This window comes from Anas platyrhynchos, chromosome 1 (assembly GCF_047663525.1).
Source record: "Anas platyrhynchos isolate ZD024472 breed Pekin duck chromosome 1, IASCAAS_PekinDuck_T2T, whole genome shotgun sequence".
Lineage (NCBI taxonomy): Eukaryota > Metazoa > Chordata > Aves > Anseriformes > Anatidae > Anas > Anas platyrhynchos.
The window spans coordinates 168,578,589-168,597,160 of record NC_092587.1 but is presented as its reverse complement, the minus strand read 5'-3'; the positions used below and the strand labels follow the sequence as shown (position 1 = coordinate 168,597,160).

The window sequence follows — 18,572 nt, the reverse complement described above, 5'->3', positions numbered from 1 at the left end:
GTATTTTTTTAATACTAAAGTATTTTGATTTGGGGGGAAGATTAATATGAGGAGGCTTTAATATAGGCTAGGAGGCTTAATTTTGCATAATGTATAGTAGGGTTTGAAAAGACTATTTTTGTTAAGTTTCTCAAAGATTATCTGAACAGGCACTCTATGCCCAACACAGCAGTTTGTATATTCAGAAGCAGAGTTTGTGAGCCTAGGCTTCTAGCTCAAATCTCTTGAAAATGTCACCCTACCACTCTGATTAGACTGAACAAAGTATCAACCAGATTGTAACCATGGGTGCATCAGGTTATTTTTAACTATGTCTACCTTATAGATCAGTCATGTTATCTATTTAAATACTAAAGGAAAGTTAGATAGCCAAAGGTCAATATCATTAGTAAAAATCTATATTTTCTGAATAGCTCTGTACCCTAGCTGAATGGGTTATACCAATGAACATTATTATGCTTAGATATGCATAATTATCTTTTACAGTTGGCACGGTGACCTATATTCACCTATAACGTTAGATATTTTCACTCTTCTGAAAAATGTATCCTGAATATTTCTCCAAACAATGTAGTTACTCATAAAAATAAACATACTTATATATAACCGTCTATTTACAATTGAAAATGCATGATGTGTATTCAAAATCAAGCAGTAGTGAAAAACATGCATGTATGATATTAAAAAACAAACAAAAACCACTCAAACACATTGAACCTGGAGTAATGGCACAAAGCAATTACCTCATACTATCCCCTCATTTTGCAGGAAGAGAAATATATAAACTGTGAAACAACAAATCCACGGTGGTGTGGATGATTATTTTTGAGTCATTTGGTTCCTCCAATGAGTGATCTAAGGAATCTTCAGTTAAATCAACTGAAGAAAAAATCAGTAGTGCAGGGAAACTTTTGATTACACTTTTAATTTCACAAGCTAACCTACAAATCACTTTAAAATTGCTGGTAATTCTACACTATTATTAACCATCTACATGTTTTTACTGAAAGACTGTACATACAATCCATTAGTTAATGACAACAGTGTGCTTGCCAGAACACATTCACACTCACAACAACTAATAAGTATTTGGGTTTCAAGACGGCAACAACCAAACAAAATACCACTCAATTTGTATTGGCATCTCTACAGAAAATAAAATCTATTCTGTATGCATTCTCTCTGTTACATTAAAGTCTTTCTTAATATTGAAATGTGCTTGCATATTTTAAGTACATTTTAAATTGCAACAACATATGAGTATTAACTAATAACTTGCTTTCCTTTAAATTCAGTAATTGAAAACTCTTCTTTAAAATACAAAGATGTATTGATATTTAGTAAAAGGTAAGCATTAAAACTGGTAAAGTATTCTATCACAGTCTAATATATAGTAATATAGTAATATATTTTTATATAAGCATAAATGAAGGATATCTGATGTGACAAACATGAACATCAGGAGATTTTTTTATATTTTTTAATTAATAAATACATAATGATTATACAGTTAATATGGTTTTCATATTATTCAGTCATTTTAGATGAATGAATCATTTATAACTATCGTTTTTAATAAATATAAATGTAAGATTTCAATAGCTATCGTGGAGAATAGTCAGACTTGTTAACATCACTAACAAGCACTGGCTTTTGGCAAAGGGAAGTTGAGCAGCTTGTTCTTGTTACTCTCTTATACAAATTTTGTGGATGGAGGTCCACAAGCTTGGTATGAGAAGTTGCTGAAGGAGAAATTGTTGTGTTGGCAGTTGGCAGGATGGCCATGTTTTGGTGGCAGAACAAAATCTTCGAGGTGACGGTGCCTAAGTGAAACTATTTGCTTCATTATGTTTAAAATGAACATTATGGTTCACACCCCTGGATATGATAATGAGCTTAATGAAGTACAAGCTAAATCTATAATACTCAACTCTCCACATAAATCATGGAAGGGAAAGGGAAAGGGAAAGGGAAAGGGAAAGGGAAAGGGAAAGGGAAAGGGAAAGGGAAAGGGAAAGGGAAAGGGAAAGGGAAAGGGAAAGGGAAAGGGAAAGGGAAAGGGAAAGGGAAAGGGAAAGGGAAATTAGAGGAGAAGAGAAAAGAAGGAAGATGAACAGGGAGAGAGGGAGGGAGAGGGGAAGGAGGAGGGGGATGGGGAGGGGAAAAAGGAGGAGGGGAAGGAGGGGGAGGAGGAGGAGGAGGAAGGAGGAACAACAAAAAATGACAAAACAACAAAGAAGTTAGTATTAGGATCAAAAGAGTGAAGTAAAAAGAGCTGGGGGGCAGGGGGAGGGGGGAAGGAGAAGTAATTTGAAACCTAGTAAAGTCTGTTGACAGTCTGTGCCCTTTCTCCTTCACCAAGACAGGGGTGCCTTCTTGGAAGCCTTCACAGTTTGGTAAGGAATGCCCAGGATAGCATTTTGCTATCACTATTATATTATTTATATAATATATTTATATCACTATTATATCATTATATATTATAATATTATATATTATTATATAATATAATATTATATATTATTATATAATAGTGATAGCAAAATAGTGATTATCATATAACTACTGCAGTGAGTTTATTTATCAGTGGCAATTCCAAATCTGCTATATCTGTTGAATTATTAAAAACATTCAACTTTGTGAAATTGTCTCTGTGAAAGGCCTTGGCAGGGCTTTGAAACAGGCAAATGTCGCACTCTGATAAGTCCGCTTTAATTTGACACTGTCCCCCTGACATTTTTCCATAAATGTAGCTATGTACTGAATGTTGTCAGTACTATTCAGTAAAGATGAAGAAAAAAAAAAAAAAAAAAAAGGTTATTCAACCTGTCTCAATGCAAAACAATTTCTTTAGATCTTTAGATTTTGAAGACAATGCAGATCTAATCTAAATTAGTTTGGTATATAAGCAAGATAGGATCCCTTTCCAAAAAGGTAGGCACATTTGAAAATGACTTTTTGTGGTTTTTTTTTGTGTTTTTTTTTTTTTTTTTTCAGGGTGAACAATTCTAAAACTGCTATAGATATGGAGGGAATATTTAAGCATAATATTTAAGCATAATATTTAAGCATATCTTGGTGATAGTCCAGTAATGGAAATTTCTTTAAAATGAGTTGACCCATGGAGAAAGAAATATTTGTTCTTAAACAGTATGTCTCCATTGACTTTCAGATGTCTGTTTCTGACGTGAATCCCCTAGTCATCTCCGTTTGACACAACAAGGAATGAATAGCTTTTTGTTTCTTTTTTTTATTTATTTATTCACTTTTTTTTTAGTGGTGATGTTGCATGTTTTTATATTTGAAAAAAAAAAAAAGTTTTTGTTTGTTTTGTTTTCTGTTTAATTGATGCAAATGTGAAGGAAAAGGTTTCAGGTCAGGCTTGGTAAAGAAGATTTTGTACATTTTTTTTTTCTTGCCAAAGGTGAATATGGTCTAAGTTTGGAAGTTTGATATTGTTACATCTGGATGATTTCTGTCTGGAAGGTATGCCTTCTCCTTGGCACCAAAGAATAAACAAATATAGTATGCTGTACACGCTGAACACAGCAAACATTCTATGATTATTTTCATTCTCCCTACTTATTTCTTTTAACAGGTATTTACCTGGGTCAGTATGAAACGCTATAAAGCTTTAGACTAGTAAAAGATTCAACTGTGATTCCTACCTCTAGAATGTTTATTTATTTATGGTTTGGACTGCAAATATAGTTCCTTATTTGTTTTCAATCTACTTCATACACATCTCCTCTACCTTCTCATTTTGTTTAAGACAAGCAGGTCAAGTTTATGCACAGAAACATAAAACATTCTTTCAGAAATCAAATATTTGAAAGAAAAGAAAATATTTGTTGTCTGTATAACAGGTAACATTCAAATCTCATTCTAGGAACCTCCCTTCATATGCATGGATTTCTCCTTAGAGTTAAAGAAGCAAACATAAAATCTGACAAAAGACAAAGACATAAAATAAACACAGTAAACAAAATTATCTCCCAGTTTCTGGACCAGACTAGGTCAAATCTCTAGGCACTGATATATGAGGGAATTTCTTAAGATGAGACACTTTTTCTATGAAAGATTTCCTTCTTGGAAAGCAAAAGCTTATCAAACAATTTCCTTGAGGACAGGGATTCAATGTTCTGTGACTGGATTCCTTGAACTGGAGGAACCCGAACTGGTCAAAGAAAAAGACTTTTTTTTTTTTACTTTTTTTTACTTTTTTTTTTCTTTTTTTTTTCTTTTCTTTAAAAATAAATCTTTTTTTCAGAACAATGCTATAAAATACAGGATATTTTAATGTCAGTTATACCCGACCCCCCCCCCCCCCCAAAAAAAAGGAAAGGTATGAAAAATTATATATGTATTCAATTAGTATTGTAAAAAATGAAGCAGGAAATCAGCAATTGCCCTTTTACTTTGAAAAATGTGCAGGTAAGAAAGACTGTTAAATCTCCCAAAATGTAAGATTATTCCCTTAGCAACAAGAACAGACAGATTCAACTCATGAAGGGTTGGAGTTCGGAATCAACTAAATTTCAGTATCTAAATTTCTCCTATACACAATAGCAATCCAGTCAGGATAGTCTTGAAAACTGTGCCTCTCACATTAAAGTAAACACTTCTGGTAATTGAATAGGTGTCTAGACTCAATTACTACACTCACTAGGTCTCTGATGGGAGATCACATTGTCTAACTCATATCTGGATGTGTCATAGATATATGGAAAGGTTACATATATAACACCTATATTCCTATAAGTAGTAACCTAAATGTAATAACTCCTTTTGGAATGAATCTTAACCTAAAGTTCACTTCTCCTGCTTTACCGTTAACATGCAATGCCAGTCCAGAAATATCCCGGGGTACTTAAGATACTTGCATGTGGATGTCAAACATGAAAGAAGGCAGTGCAGCTAAAAAAAGGTAGGGCACCTCAGGGTATTTCAAGTACCACTGGATGCCTAGTATAACAAATGATTTGGGCCATACATATCTACATTCTGGAACTAAATTCCATTCCAAATGTCTACACGTGATCTTGACATTTGAGCTCCTATTACACTCAGTAGAAATATGGTAAATGGACTCTAGAGATAAATTTATCCAACCTGTACTTTAGGGTGAAATGAAAGCTGTAGCACTCAACAAATTAAAAAGGGAGCTTATATATTTAGCATAAAGTTTTAGATCTCCACATGTAAGCATCCATATTTAGGAGACTATAATATGGCTCACTATTCTTGGCGGGGCCAGGAAGGGGACCAGTAAAACCACTGTATTGGACTTTCGGAGGGCTGACTTTGGGCTGCTCAGGACACTAGTTGGTGGAGTCCCATGGGAGGCGGTTCTGAAGGGCAGAGGGGTCCAGAAAGGCTGGGCGCTCTTTAAGAGGCAAATCCTAATGGCACAGGAGCGGTCTATTCTCATGCGCCCAAAGATGAGCCAGCGGGGAAGAAGACCAGCCTGGCTCAACAGAGAATTGTGGCTTGAGCTTAGGAGAAAAAAGAGGGTTTATAATCTTTGGAAAATTGGGCAGGCCACTAAGGAGGACTATAAGGATGTAGCGAGGCTGTGCAGGGACAAGATTAGGAAGGCCAAAGCTCATCTGGAGCTCAATCTGGCTACTGCTGTTAAAGATAACAAAAAACGCTTTTATAAATACATCAACACAAAAAGGAGGACTAGGGAGAATCTCCATCCTTTACTGGATGCAGGGGGAAACTTAGTTACAAGAGATGAGGAAAAGGCGGAGGTGCTTAATGCCTTCTTTGCCTCAGTCTTTAGCGGCAAAACCGGTTGCTCTCTGGATACCCAGTACCCTGAGCTGGTGGAAGGGTATGGGGAGAAGGATGTGGCCCTCACCATCCACGAAGAACTGGTTGGTGACCTGCTACGGCACTTGGATGTGCACAAATCGATGGGGCCGGATGGGATCCACCCAAGGGTACTGAGAGAACTGGCAGAGGAGCTGGCTAAGCCCCTATCCATCATTTATCAGCAGTCCTGGCTATCGGGGGCGGTCCCAGCTGACTGGCGACTAGCAAATGTGACGCCCATCTACAAGAAGGGCCGGAGGGCAGACCCGGGGAACTACAGGCCGGTCAGTTTGACCTCAGTACCAGGGAAGCTCATGGAGCAGATCCTCTTGAGAGTCATCATGCGGCACTTGAAGGGCAAGCAGGCGATCAGGCCCAGCCAGCATGGGTTTATGGAAGGCAGGTCCTGCTTGACGAACCTGATCTCCTTCTATGACAAAGTGACGCGCTGGGTGGACGAGGGAAAGGCTGTGGATGTGGTCTACCTTGACTTCAGCAAGGCTTTTGACACCGTCTCCCACAGCATTCTCCTCAAGAAACTGGCTGCTCTTGGCTTGGACTGGCGCACGCTTCGTTGGGTTAGAAACTGGCTGGATAGCCGGGCCCAAAGAGTTGTGGTAAATGGAGCCAAGTCCAGTTGGAGGCCAGTCACTGGTGGCGTCCCCCAGGGCTCGGTGCTGGGGCCGGTCCTCTTTAACATCTTCATCAATGATCTGGATGACGGCATTGAGTGCACCCTCAGTAAGTTTGCAGATGACACCAAGCTAGGTGCGTGTGTCGATCTGCTCGAGGGTAGGAAGGCTCTGCAGGAGGATCTGGATAGGCTGCACCGATGGGCTGAGGTCAACTGTATGAAGTTCAACAAGGCCAAGTGCCGGGTCCTGCACCTGGGGCGCAATAACCCCAAGCAGAACTACAGGCTGGGAGAGGAATGGTTGGAGAGCTGCCAGGCAGAGAAGGACCTGGGAGTGATGGTGGACAGTCGGCTGACTATGAGCCAGCAGTGTGCTCAGGTGGCCAAGAAGGCCAACAACATCCTGGCTTGTATCAGAAACACTGTGACCAGCAGGGCTAGGGAGGTGATCGTCCCCCTGTACTCGGCTCTGGTGAGGCCGCACCTCGAGTACTGTGTTCAGTTTTGGGCCCCTCGCTACAAGAAGGACATCGAGGTGCTTGAGCGGGTCCAAAGAAGGGCGACGAAGCTGGTGAGGGGCCTGGAGAGCAAGTCCTATGAGGAGCGGCTGAAGGAGCTGGGCTTGTTCAGCCTAGAGAAGAGGAGGCTCAGGGGTGACCTTATTGCTCTGTATAAGTACATTAAAGGAGTCTGTAGCGAGGTGGGGGTTGGCCTGTTCTCCCATGTGCCTGGTGACAGGACGAGGGGGAATGGGCTAAAGTTACGCCAGGGGAGTTTTAGGTTGGATGTTAGGAAGAATTTCTTTACTGAAAGGGTTGTTAGGCACTGGAACGGGCTGCCCAGGGAGGTGGTGGAGTCACCATCCCTGGAAGTCTTCAAAAGACGTTTAGATGTAGAGCTTAGGGATATGGTTTAGTGGGGACTGTTAGTGTTAGGTTAGAGGTTGGACTCGATGATCTTGAGGTCTCTTCCAACCTAGAAATTCTGTGATTCTGTGATTCTGTGATTCTGTGATATGGAGCTGAGTTCCATTTTTAACGTTTCAAACTAACACACCACACATACCTCTTCTTTAGTTAGTGTAGTTATCTTTCATAATCAATGGTGAGATATGGGTACTTGTCTATGAAATTTACTTGACCAATTTCAGACATCTATATTAGGAGCTGAAGTGCTTTCCATACATTGTTTCTTCTACCGCTCACACAAATTACTGGGCTAGACAGATTATTGGTCTTACTCACTTATTATATACTTGGAATTCATTTACCTTACGGAAAAAATATATATTTTTTTCTTTATTTCGTTATTCAGATCTGTATTTTACAGTTTATATAAGACAAATTCATAGAATTGCAAAATCACAGAATAGTTGAGGTTGGAAAGGACCTTTGTAGATTGTTTTGACCAGTCTCCCAGGAGCAACTGGAGCCATGTTGAATAGGATTTTCAAAATGTCCAAATGTGGAGACTTTACAACCTCTCTGGGTAACTTGTAGAGTTCTGTCAGCCTGGCCTTAAGAAAGTGGTGTTTGTTGCTTGTTTGTTTGTTTCTTATGTGTAAACAGAATTTCTTTGTATGTTAGTTTGTGACCGTTGCCCCTTCTTTCATTCGGCATACCACTGACAAGAGTCTGATCCCATCTCTACGCCTCCTCTTCCCCACCAGGTATCTACATATATTTTCTTTCTGTAGTGGGAAGTCTGTACTAAATTCAGCACCTAGATGCACCTAGATTCAGTTCACCTGTGCTGGTCATCTTCCCTCAGCATTGCCTAATGCAGTACAGGAGGTTTTTGGTTTTCTTTTCTACAAAGCCACCCCAAGCTTTGCTACTGCAAAGCTGCTTTCTAGTTGGTCAGACCCTAGCCTGTACTGGTGCAATGGGTTTATTCTTGCTGCTTGGGGTTACTCCTCACATCAGAGCCATCAGTAATTCTAATTCCATTTATAATTTGTAACCGCTTGAAATTAACAATTCCATGCTAAACTCAACACCTTTATTCTCACATCTATAATCTTTCTTTTAAACAAGTGTTTGCCATTGGGAATAGGAGTTGCACTGCTAAGACTCCATTAGAACCAGAATGTGAAATAACAGAAAATGAATCTCAGTATCAGTGTAACAAAAAGTCATAGCTGGTAGTGACAGCTTTCACTGAATTTCAGAAAAGAAACCTCAAAATTCTCAAACACTATTACTTCTGTTTTTGCTTTGTTGTGTTTTTTTTTAAAGTACATTGTCTTGAGTATAGTTATCCGATGGAACATCTAGAATGCTAATAAAGCTCTTCTAATTTTCTTAACCACGATTAAAGATATATCTATTCATTTTTGCTTTTTACTTTTATTTCCTATGGAAAGTCTTTAAAAGATAGAAAAATTCATTGCTGTTCTACTGCTGAAAAGCGTTGTTCAATAGCATGTTCATGAGGTATGGAAGAATACCCAGTCAGGTCAAAGCAAGGAATTACATAGACACAAACTGATATATAATAATAATAATAATAATAATAATAATAATAATAATAATAATAATAATAATAATAATAATAATAATAATAAAGTCTCTGTTTTAGAAGAGTTATGTGTTGTGTTTTGTTTGGTTGGTTGGTTTTTGGTGAATTGAACTTGAAACTCTTGATTATTTGTTTATCTGTAAATGTGTTAGAAAGGACTGAATGATTTGCTATTATTTTATGTTCTTGACAGATACAGGACCGATACATTATTTTTCAAGTGCTGGAGAACAAAAAATTGCAAACTTTTGCAAAATGCTAGAAAAAAAACTAACCAATTTATTACAGATCCAAGATGACATGGGCACCGTGTTGTTATCCATAGGTCCAGTGCACCCCGCCAATAAGCACACAGAATCAGTATCCACAAAAGGGTCTTTTAATTAATTAATTAATTAATTATATACCTCTGCAGAGTCAGGTGCTTGGTGATCTTCCACAAACCAAACACACCTCTGGCTTGAACCACCATTATTTATACACAGCAAACTTGTGAAACTCTCTCTCTCTACTGAGTTTGTGCATTACAGAGGCCTTGGGGGAGTGGAGGGGGGAGGACACCAAATCCTATATTAGCATACATTAACATTTTGATGGGTATGATTTTTAATTTGTTAATGACCCTTAATGAGCAAAAAGTTACCATAGGGAATCTGGAATCTTCCTGCAGCTGTTTTTCTCTTTGTTTTTTACCTTTCATCTCTTACCTCCCATGCTTCTCCTAGATCAAAGCTACTGTTCTACCTATTTTCTTTAAGGTTTCCTTATTTTCTCAACTTAAGACAGCACAAGGCTACCAGCCTCCCTATTTTATTGAAGGTTTCCTTGTTTTCCCCATCTTAAGACTACTGTGTCTTAACTATGGACACCAAGCATCTAGTTTATCAAATGAAAAGTTAAAAGGTGATTCAATCAAAGTCAGTAAACATCCGAATAGTTTATTATGTTATCAGAAATTATTAAATCAACAAATCATTCTGAAACATAAGCTATAGATATAACCTGAAGGTACGGAATTTTGTAGAAGTTACTGGGTAGGATTTTTGACCTGTATTATGCAGGAAGCTGTACTAGTCAAAGTAGGCCCCAGGGCCTCAGAAATCTATGCACTGGTGTAAGTGAAAGACTTCCATTGACAAAGGGCTCTACAGTCTCAAAGAAAGGAGCTTGACAATGAAGCTAAATGTATTCAGACATTATGTATACAGTATCCAGTTTTATCAGCAAGGGAAACGAGCCACTGGACTATTTTAAAATATAGGCTTGATTTAAGAAATTTTGTGTGAAATCATATGCACTGTGCTATGTCAGAGGTTTGACTAGGTAATGATAATGCTTTAAAACTTCAAAAACCTATGAATCTCAGCAGCAAGCTGAGGTTTACTGTGATAGGAACAAAAGCCTTGTGAGAAGATAACTCTTACCGATGTGAAATAAGTAACTCTGCACAATTCCTTAAATCATCTTTTGTTTTAGCCTGTACCACTGGCAAAAGTATCTGTGGGTCTAAACAGGAGTGGGTGTCAGCAGCAATGGTAGTCATGGGCACCAGCTTTCACCTAGTATGCAACCTTCCCATTCTTTTAATCCTCACAGCTTTCAAACTTTTTATTGCAAGTCTGAACAGTCCCCATACCCCATCTAGCCTTTTGAACTCACTGCTGAAGACCTGAACTTTATTGTCTTCGATGGCAGCAGAAGCTAGCAAGTTCAGACACATTCGGCGTTCATCTCAGAGCACCAATAGGACCAGTTTCCCACTCACTGCCCATGCAATGGCTCTACCATCTTGATTTACTCTCCAATTAGCTTTGGTGTATGGGGAAAAGAGAGGAGAACAGGTCAGATGTCATGAAGTGGCTTTTCTAAACCAAGATAGTTTTAAAATCCTCAGTGTAAGGAGGTACCAAAGAGATGTAGAGATAGCAATCTCTTGTATACCACTCAGCTGTTATTTTATTTTTTTAAAGAAATAAATGCATGGGAGTAATACTGAATTTAGATTTCAGACAATTTTATAGCTCTTCAGAAGGCTAATTCACCAACTTGACTCCAGTTTTTCTTACTCCTACTTGCCTGTAGCTAAATTTGACAGTGTAAGATTCCGTGTGAGGTATGGACTTGTGTTTAATGAAATGGAGGAAATGACTCAAAGGCAAATGTTCCTATTTTAGTTCACACAGAGTCTCATATTATGAAAACACAAGGATAGTGATGGATAGTGATTTATCTAGAGTGAAAACATTAATAGAAACACTTCTTCCTACATTTAGGATGTTCAGCTATGGACTCCAATATTGCCAAGTATGACAAGCAACTTTTGAGACAGCAAAATGAAAGGCAAGATTAAGCAGAGGGTATGCCTGCAAGGTTAAACCATCATCACCTATTGGGTGTAATGATAGTGACACTATAAAACCAAAGCTCTTTGCTAGAATGGCTTAGCTTCTCCACATGGGATCTTATCATATGACCAAGTGTAATACGAGACCATCTTGCCATTACTCTGAACTTTAATCATAATTAAACCACTGCCACAGAGCTATTTCTACTTATTACTGGAATTATAGTATGATTTAATACCCCTGACACCCTTTGGCTAAAGCACTCTAGTATTAGGCTTATTAAAATGTGAGAACGTGAGAACTCAGGTATTTATCAGGCAGATTTACCCATATAATATTAATATACTGAAAGACAAACAACAACAAAAACTATCCTCAAACATTATTGTTTGTAGACAGCATTATGCCATTACTTCAAGAATATAGAGTTCCTTTGGAATTTTAAAGTAATATGATAGTGCATAATAGAATATTTTACTTAATTTGAAGGTCATTCTTTTTACTTCATGAAAAATAAAAAGCTTAATTTACAGAAGTAAAAGGGATGACTTTCAAAACACAGAGACTGCATTATGGTTTTTTTCTACATCTCATTGTGTTACATAACACATATTGATACTGTTTATTAATGAGGTGTAAAAATTAGGCAAACATTTACTTAGCTTCCTAAACATACATCAGATAACATAAATATTGTATTTCTATCTGATTTTAAACCATTGGAATTATCGCATAGATTCATCCACAGTGTATTGCAGACTTTCTCCCTAGAGCAGTTCTAACACTCCACTAAATATATGCTATTCCTTTTTATCTTTCTGAGGAAAAATGAATCACATCCACAGCTTGCAGCTATCAAAATGTGATTTATCAAGCATTTTCATAAAAGTGCATATTTCCCTTTCTTTACACTAGGAGGCACATTTTTCCTTCATACAGTTCTAACTCAGAGCTCTGCTGCATGAAATCCTTAGGTACATTAACAATTCCAATCTAAATTTGAGTCCTTAACAACCTTTACTAAACCACAGTGAAAAGGGAATTCTTCGCTAACAAGGTTTTTTTTTGATGCTGATGAAAACCACACTTACAGTAGTGAAAAATAACATTCTGTGCCTGACTGCTGACAAACAAAAACACAGCTTTCTTTAGACTGACTACCAAAGAAATCAATTCACATCAAAATACATCAGACACCTGTACATTTTTAACATAACTGATGATAAAAGATGTCTGTGTCAACAGTGCATTTCATGATATACACATTGAAAACCATTAAAAAAAAAAAAAAAAAGGTATTTTGTAATGAAAGATGCCATAAAGTCATAGCATTAAGTACATTTTTTTTTTTTTTTTGAGGTCCTAATGAAAGTTCACGTTTTCTAAATTCTTATCTGCTATGGTAAAGAACTTTCAGCAAATGATTGACCTTTGGAATATCTTCCTTCAATGTGTATAAGACGTGTAATATATACACTCTCCAAGTGCAAAAGGTAGTATTTATATGGAGAACATGTGAGATGTGCGGTCAGCATTTCACACGCCAAGTACAGCTCTTCAAATATGCATGTGTCTATGTAAATATATACATATGTATGTATATGTATATATTTACATATATATACACATATATATACACATATATATTAATTCAGATTATTCAAAAATATTAGTTACCAAGAAAATACAGATTCTCCTCTTTTGGCATGTGCTTTTGCTTTATTACAGACTGCAAACAGTGTAATATGTACAGTCTTTCCCTATTGTTTGTCATCATGGTGACAAAAAATGTTGGCAGGTAATACTCTGCTTTCCATTTCTCTTGGCCCATAATTGAAAAGTCACAGTCAGCAAGGCAAGGTTAAGGTTCTTAATCACTGCATTAAAACAGTTCAGCATTATTACAGTTCAGTAAAACATTGTAACATACACAATTCTTGCCTTACAAATCAATATTATATGCAAAATTAAATCATTGCAACCACGACTCTTGAATAATGAGACTTCCTGTAGTAAATCTGAATTACTTGCAAATTTTTGAATTACAAGTAAATTTGAATCACTTAATAATGCATAATGCACCACAGTGCTGGTGTCACTCTGTAGTGATATGTTGTTTTTAAACAAGATAAATTGTGCAAATGAAATAAAGGTGGAATTAAATAATTGCAACCGAGAGGTTATCATAGCTCTTTGACAATTGGTTAACATTGATCAGGCAAATGCTGACATGATAAAAAATACCTTAGCGAACTGAAAATGACTCATGACTCAGGGAAAAAAAAAAGTTTCAGTTTTTACTTCATATTTCTCTCTATGTTGTTTCCTCATAACCACTGTGACAGTGTGTGGCTGACAGTGCTACCAATGCTACTGTTTTCAGTCTCTTTCTATTTCAGTTTCTCCCAGTGAGAGAGATTGCTGTTTTAAGATTAGCCAGATGAATGTATTCTCACAATGTATGTGTTTTTTTTTCTTTAAATTTCTAATTGTAGCTCTTGCGTCTCTGTACAAGTTAATGATAGCAAGAAAATATGACAATAAGGTTTCTTACACTTTAGTGTAATAATTTATTAAGACTTTTAACTACCCTCCCTTGGCCCTCTCCCCTTTTCCCCCCCTCAGCCCCATTCCCTCATTCCCTTCAGATTTTGGACACTGTTCAAAATATAATTAAAATAGCAACATACTAATATTGAGAAACAATGGCTGCATTTTTATTTACACAATTTCACAGTATACAATAACAAACCACATAACTCACTGAGTATTAAAGCCATTAACCAAAATTGCTCTCACCATGAGGCAACAACTTTACTATCAAGATTAACATCATATTCCCATGAATTGTGACAAACATTTACTGAATAATCTTTCATAAAAGTACTGTGGGACAAGCCTGTATTTTTTTGTGCTGATTTTATTCTTGGAGATACTAGAAAACACTCCCATAAGTACTTCTTTTTCTTTTCAGTTGAAACAGATAAAATAAGATACTGTTTATCAACATTTATCACCTGAAGCAGGCAGCAATACATGTAGATAGGGATATTTCTACACTCCACTAAGATATTTTCCATCGTTTTATCATGTCTTTTAACTCAGAATACCCCAAGAATTTTCATAAACACTAATCTCTTAAATGGCCACCAAACTGTTTAATACAACTACTGTTTAACATTTCACTGCAATAGGACTAGAAATTCAGATTAAAAGAATACAATGTCAAGGTGATAATGCACCAGGTATTTCAACCATAAACATATTTAAATATCCACAAAGTAGTTTTGCCCAATCGCCAGCTAACATTTTCCTATTCTGAAAATTGCCACAGGATTGTCAATAGCCATAAACTGCTTTAAACTCCGTATCTCATCCAAAAACTTGTGCCTCCAGTACCAAAAAAACTTCTGACACAATGCCGAGACAGTAACTTTATACTGAATAAGTCAAATCCATAATAATGGGCAGTCTCACTCCTTCCCTGCCTAGGGTTTTCCTAGGATGATTTCTGTCATATTAATGATTATATCATTCATTCCTTTGGTGGTCTGTGAGATTTGGTGAGATATAGAATGTACTGTTTCAATGTCCATTTCTACTGTGTTTAAATGGCAAACTTTTGGTAGCAGAGGGGTACAGGGTGGCCACTGTGAGAAGAGCCCAGAAGCTACCCCATGTTAGATAAAGGCCAGTTCTGGATGTGTCCAAAAGTGACCCACTGCTGGCCAGAGCTGAGCCAGTGACCAATATTGGTGGGGCCTCTGTGAGAGCAGACTTAAGAAAGAGAGAAAAAAAAAAAAAAAAAAAAAGGCTTTGTGCAACAGCAGCTGGGAGAGTGAGGAGTGAGAACCAGCCCTGAAGACACCAAGGTCAGTGTAGAATGAGGGCAGGAGGTGCTCCAGGCACTGGAGCAGTTCCTCTGTGGCCTGTGGAGAGGCCCCTGGTGGAGCAGGCTGTCCCCCTGCAGCCCATGGGTCCCACATGGAGCAGATCTCCACGCTGCAGCCCATGGAGGAGCGCCCGGTGGAGCAGGTGGATGTGGCCTGGAGGATGCTGCGACCCATGGAGAGCCCCCACAGGAACAGGCCCCTGGCCAGAGCTGCAGCCCATGGAGAGGGCGCCTGCAGCAGCAGGGAGCCTGGGGGGGGGGGCTGCTCCCTGTGGGAGACCTGTGCTGGAGCAGTTTGCTCCTGACAGATGGATCCTGTGGTACAGACCCATACTGGAGCAGTTCTTGAAGAGCTGCTGCCTGTGGGAAGCCCACACGGGATCAGTTTTGGAAGGACAGTACCCCATGGGAGGGACACGATGGTGGTGCAGGGGAAGAGAGTGACCATGAAGGAGTAGCAGGTGACAAAATGTTACGGACTGATCGCAACCCCCATTCCCCATTCCCATGTACTGCTCTGGGGGAGGAGAAGAGGGTGGATGAGAGGGAATGCATTTTTGATTTGCTTTTAGTTTCTCACTGCTGTAGTCTGTTGATAATCAACAGTCAATTATACTAATCTTCCTTATGCTAAGTCTTTTTTTCCCATAACGGTAATTGGTGAGGGAATCTTCCTGGCCTTATCTGAACCCTTGAGCCCTCTTCCATCATATGTTCTCCTCCTCTTCCTTTTGAGGCAGGGAAGTGAGAGAGCTGGGTGGAATGTGGCTGTCCATCAGGGTGAAACCACGACACCACTCTAATTCAGTTTGATAACACGCAAAAGGCCTATACTTCAATACTTCACCAAACATTAGTACAGATTGATTGTTAGTTAGATTTTCGTAAATTTGACATAAATTTAACATCCTCAAGACTAAAACGGGTAACTACAGACTATATAAAAACTTTTCGTGTATCATTTAAGAACACTCAGACACTCTGATTTTCTATTACTGTCTGTATTAGGAATGAATATATTGCTGATAATTAAAATACCACATTCGCACAACATTCTTGACAGAAAGATTTGTAAAATCATGCTTTTAGTAGCTTGATACAAAGTTTACTGAGCATGTTTTTCTGAACTCTTCTGGAGATTTTTATGTCACATTCTGAAGAGTTGTGCAATTCAGAGTCTGTGAAGCAATGCAACAGTGCCAACATGCAATGATGCCTTAAAACTCCTCTCTGATCTTGTTAAATGTATCACACATTTCATACATGGTCAGAGAATTAACAGGATAATTCTGCTTAAGAATTAACTTGCTTAAACAAATGTACATTCTTGTTTCAAAGTCATTCATAGTTGCTAGTCTATTATAGTTCTTTGCATTTCTACATATTGTATAAGATTGTAGCTCCACCAACATTTATTTTTATTTTTTTTGGGGGGGAAGGAAAAAGTAAATATCCAGGAAAAAAAAGGGGTGAGGGGGGGAAGAGAGAGGGAAGGAAACTAGAACAAAGCTTTGAGAAATGATTCGAAAGGATTCTCTTTTTCTTTTTCTTTTTCTTTTTCTTTTTCTTTTTCTTTTTCTTTTTCTTTTTCTTTTTCTTTTTCTTTTTCTTTTTCTTTTTCTTTTTCTTTTTCTTTTTCTTTTTTTTTTTTTCATGGAGTTTTACCCAACATAACCTCTCTGACCTTCCATGAAAGGTATAAGAAAAATGCTACTAAAGCCAATATTCCACAGTTTACATTCTCATCAACCATGATTTAAATGTCATAATTCAGATCCAGCTCTGCCCAAATGAGAACATGGACCTGAATATTGTGCAGCAGATCCCAGGGCCACCTTCTTTCCTGGTTTTACAGGTCCAGTGAAAATTTACTCATCTATACAAAAGGGAGAAATGTCAGAAAGAAACTAACTCTTTTTTTTTGTACTCCTGAGATGCAGGAGAATGCAAGTTCAATTACCTTCCAAGAAGGTATTGTCTCCACATTCCAAACAGAAAACAGAAAGCTTAAGGACCCTCTCCCAGTTTTCAGTATGTATAAGTCTCCATCTTCCAATGCCAAAATACTAGTAGCATTAGTTAAGACTGCACTTTTTTTTTTTTGTACTGACTGTCACAAACACTTCAATCATGTGCATTTATTATACAGAAGGAAAGGAAGAATTTCCAAAAGTAGGCACATACGTTAAAATACACATCCAACAGTTCCAAAAAGCATAACATCATGCCATTCCAACCTAACAAAGAAACTCTATGTTTCTTTCTGTTAGAAGAGGGAATAATAGGTGTGTTATATAAATTTGGAATTGCATTTTTCAGTGCTTCACTGATTTTTACTAGTCTAACAGATCATTCAACCACCATATCCTTGCTCTTTTAATGTGTATTTGGAATGGGTGTCCTAAAACAAAAGCCCAACGCTATATGACAGCAGCACTGCAACAATTACCAAGGAAAGCTCACTACCTTCTGGTATTTTCAGCTATTCTCACTGTGCAACTGTCTGGAGATGTGTTTTTTTTTTTCTCACTGGGCATGTTTTTGTTTCTATAAATTACAATATGAGGCACTTCAGGCAAACTACACTATTTCCTACCAACCGTTATGAGCTAAAATCATATCCCGCGTGCACTTAAAAATATCTCTACCATTACAAAGCTCACACGGATGGAAAAGAATTACCAAAGCAACTGAGAGAAGCCAAAGCAATGAGGGTGACTCACCCGAGTTGGGGTCAGAGTTGCCATCAGCTTCAGTCCTCTTGTCCGGTGAGGCCTGATCGTAGAATTCATCCTGCGGCTGAACCAGAGGGAGAGGGTGTGAGATCAGGGTTCCACCACCCACCGGTTCGTGGTCTCCCAAACCACTGTCACTGCAGCTTTCCTGGGAGCCATCGGGGAGGTGAAATGTAACACGACGCTGGGACTACAAAGAAGAGCATAGGACACACTGATTAGTGCTCTTCTTTTCTGTTCTCCTGACATTTATTTATTTATTTATTTTAACTTTTGAAATACAAATACTAGCAATGCTTATAAGGCAATTATTACTATCAGGTTTACTGGTTGTTTTTGTTTGTTTGTTGCTTTTGTTTTGTTTGTTTTGTTTTGTTTTTTTCCTTTTTGCTTACTTTTGGAGCAACCCAGGGAAGATGGCAGGCAGGGGAGACAAATTTTAAAGGTCTGCACATGATCTGTGCAGTAACCTTTTCATAATAAAGTAATCAGTATACCTTTAGGTATGTTTCTCATCATTTTAAAGTTATTTCTGAGAAGCAGAAGCCTTTGTGAACTATTTTATGAAAAGCAAACAGTATCAGAAAATGTGATAAGCATATTTCTGAGATAAAAACCTGTATTAT

General features: G+C 37.8%; 1 protein-coding gene across 4 annotated transcripts in view; it reads right to left on the bottom strand.

Moving 5' to 3' along the window:
* PCDH9 (protocadherin 9) overlaps positions 1–18,572 on the bottom strand; it is a 735,508-nt gene that overhangs the window by 256,357 nt on the left and 460,579 nt on the right. For 2 of the 4 annotated variants that reach the window (XM_072032509.1, XM_021273965.4), the window contains one exon: positions 17,935–18,136. In XM_072032509.1, the coding sequence (XP_071888610.1) occupies positions 17,935–18,136 (202 nt within the window). The remainder of the gene's footprint in view (positions 1–17,934; positions 18,137–18,572) is intronic. The other 2 variants (XM_072032510.1, XM_013101777.5) reach the window with 1 other exon arrangement.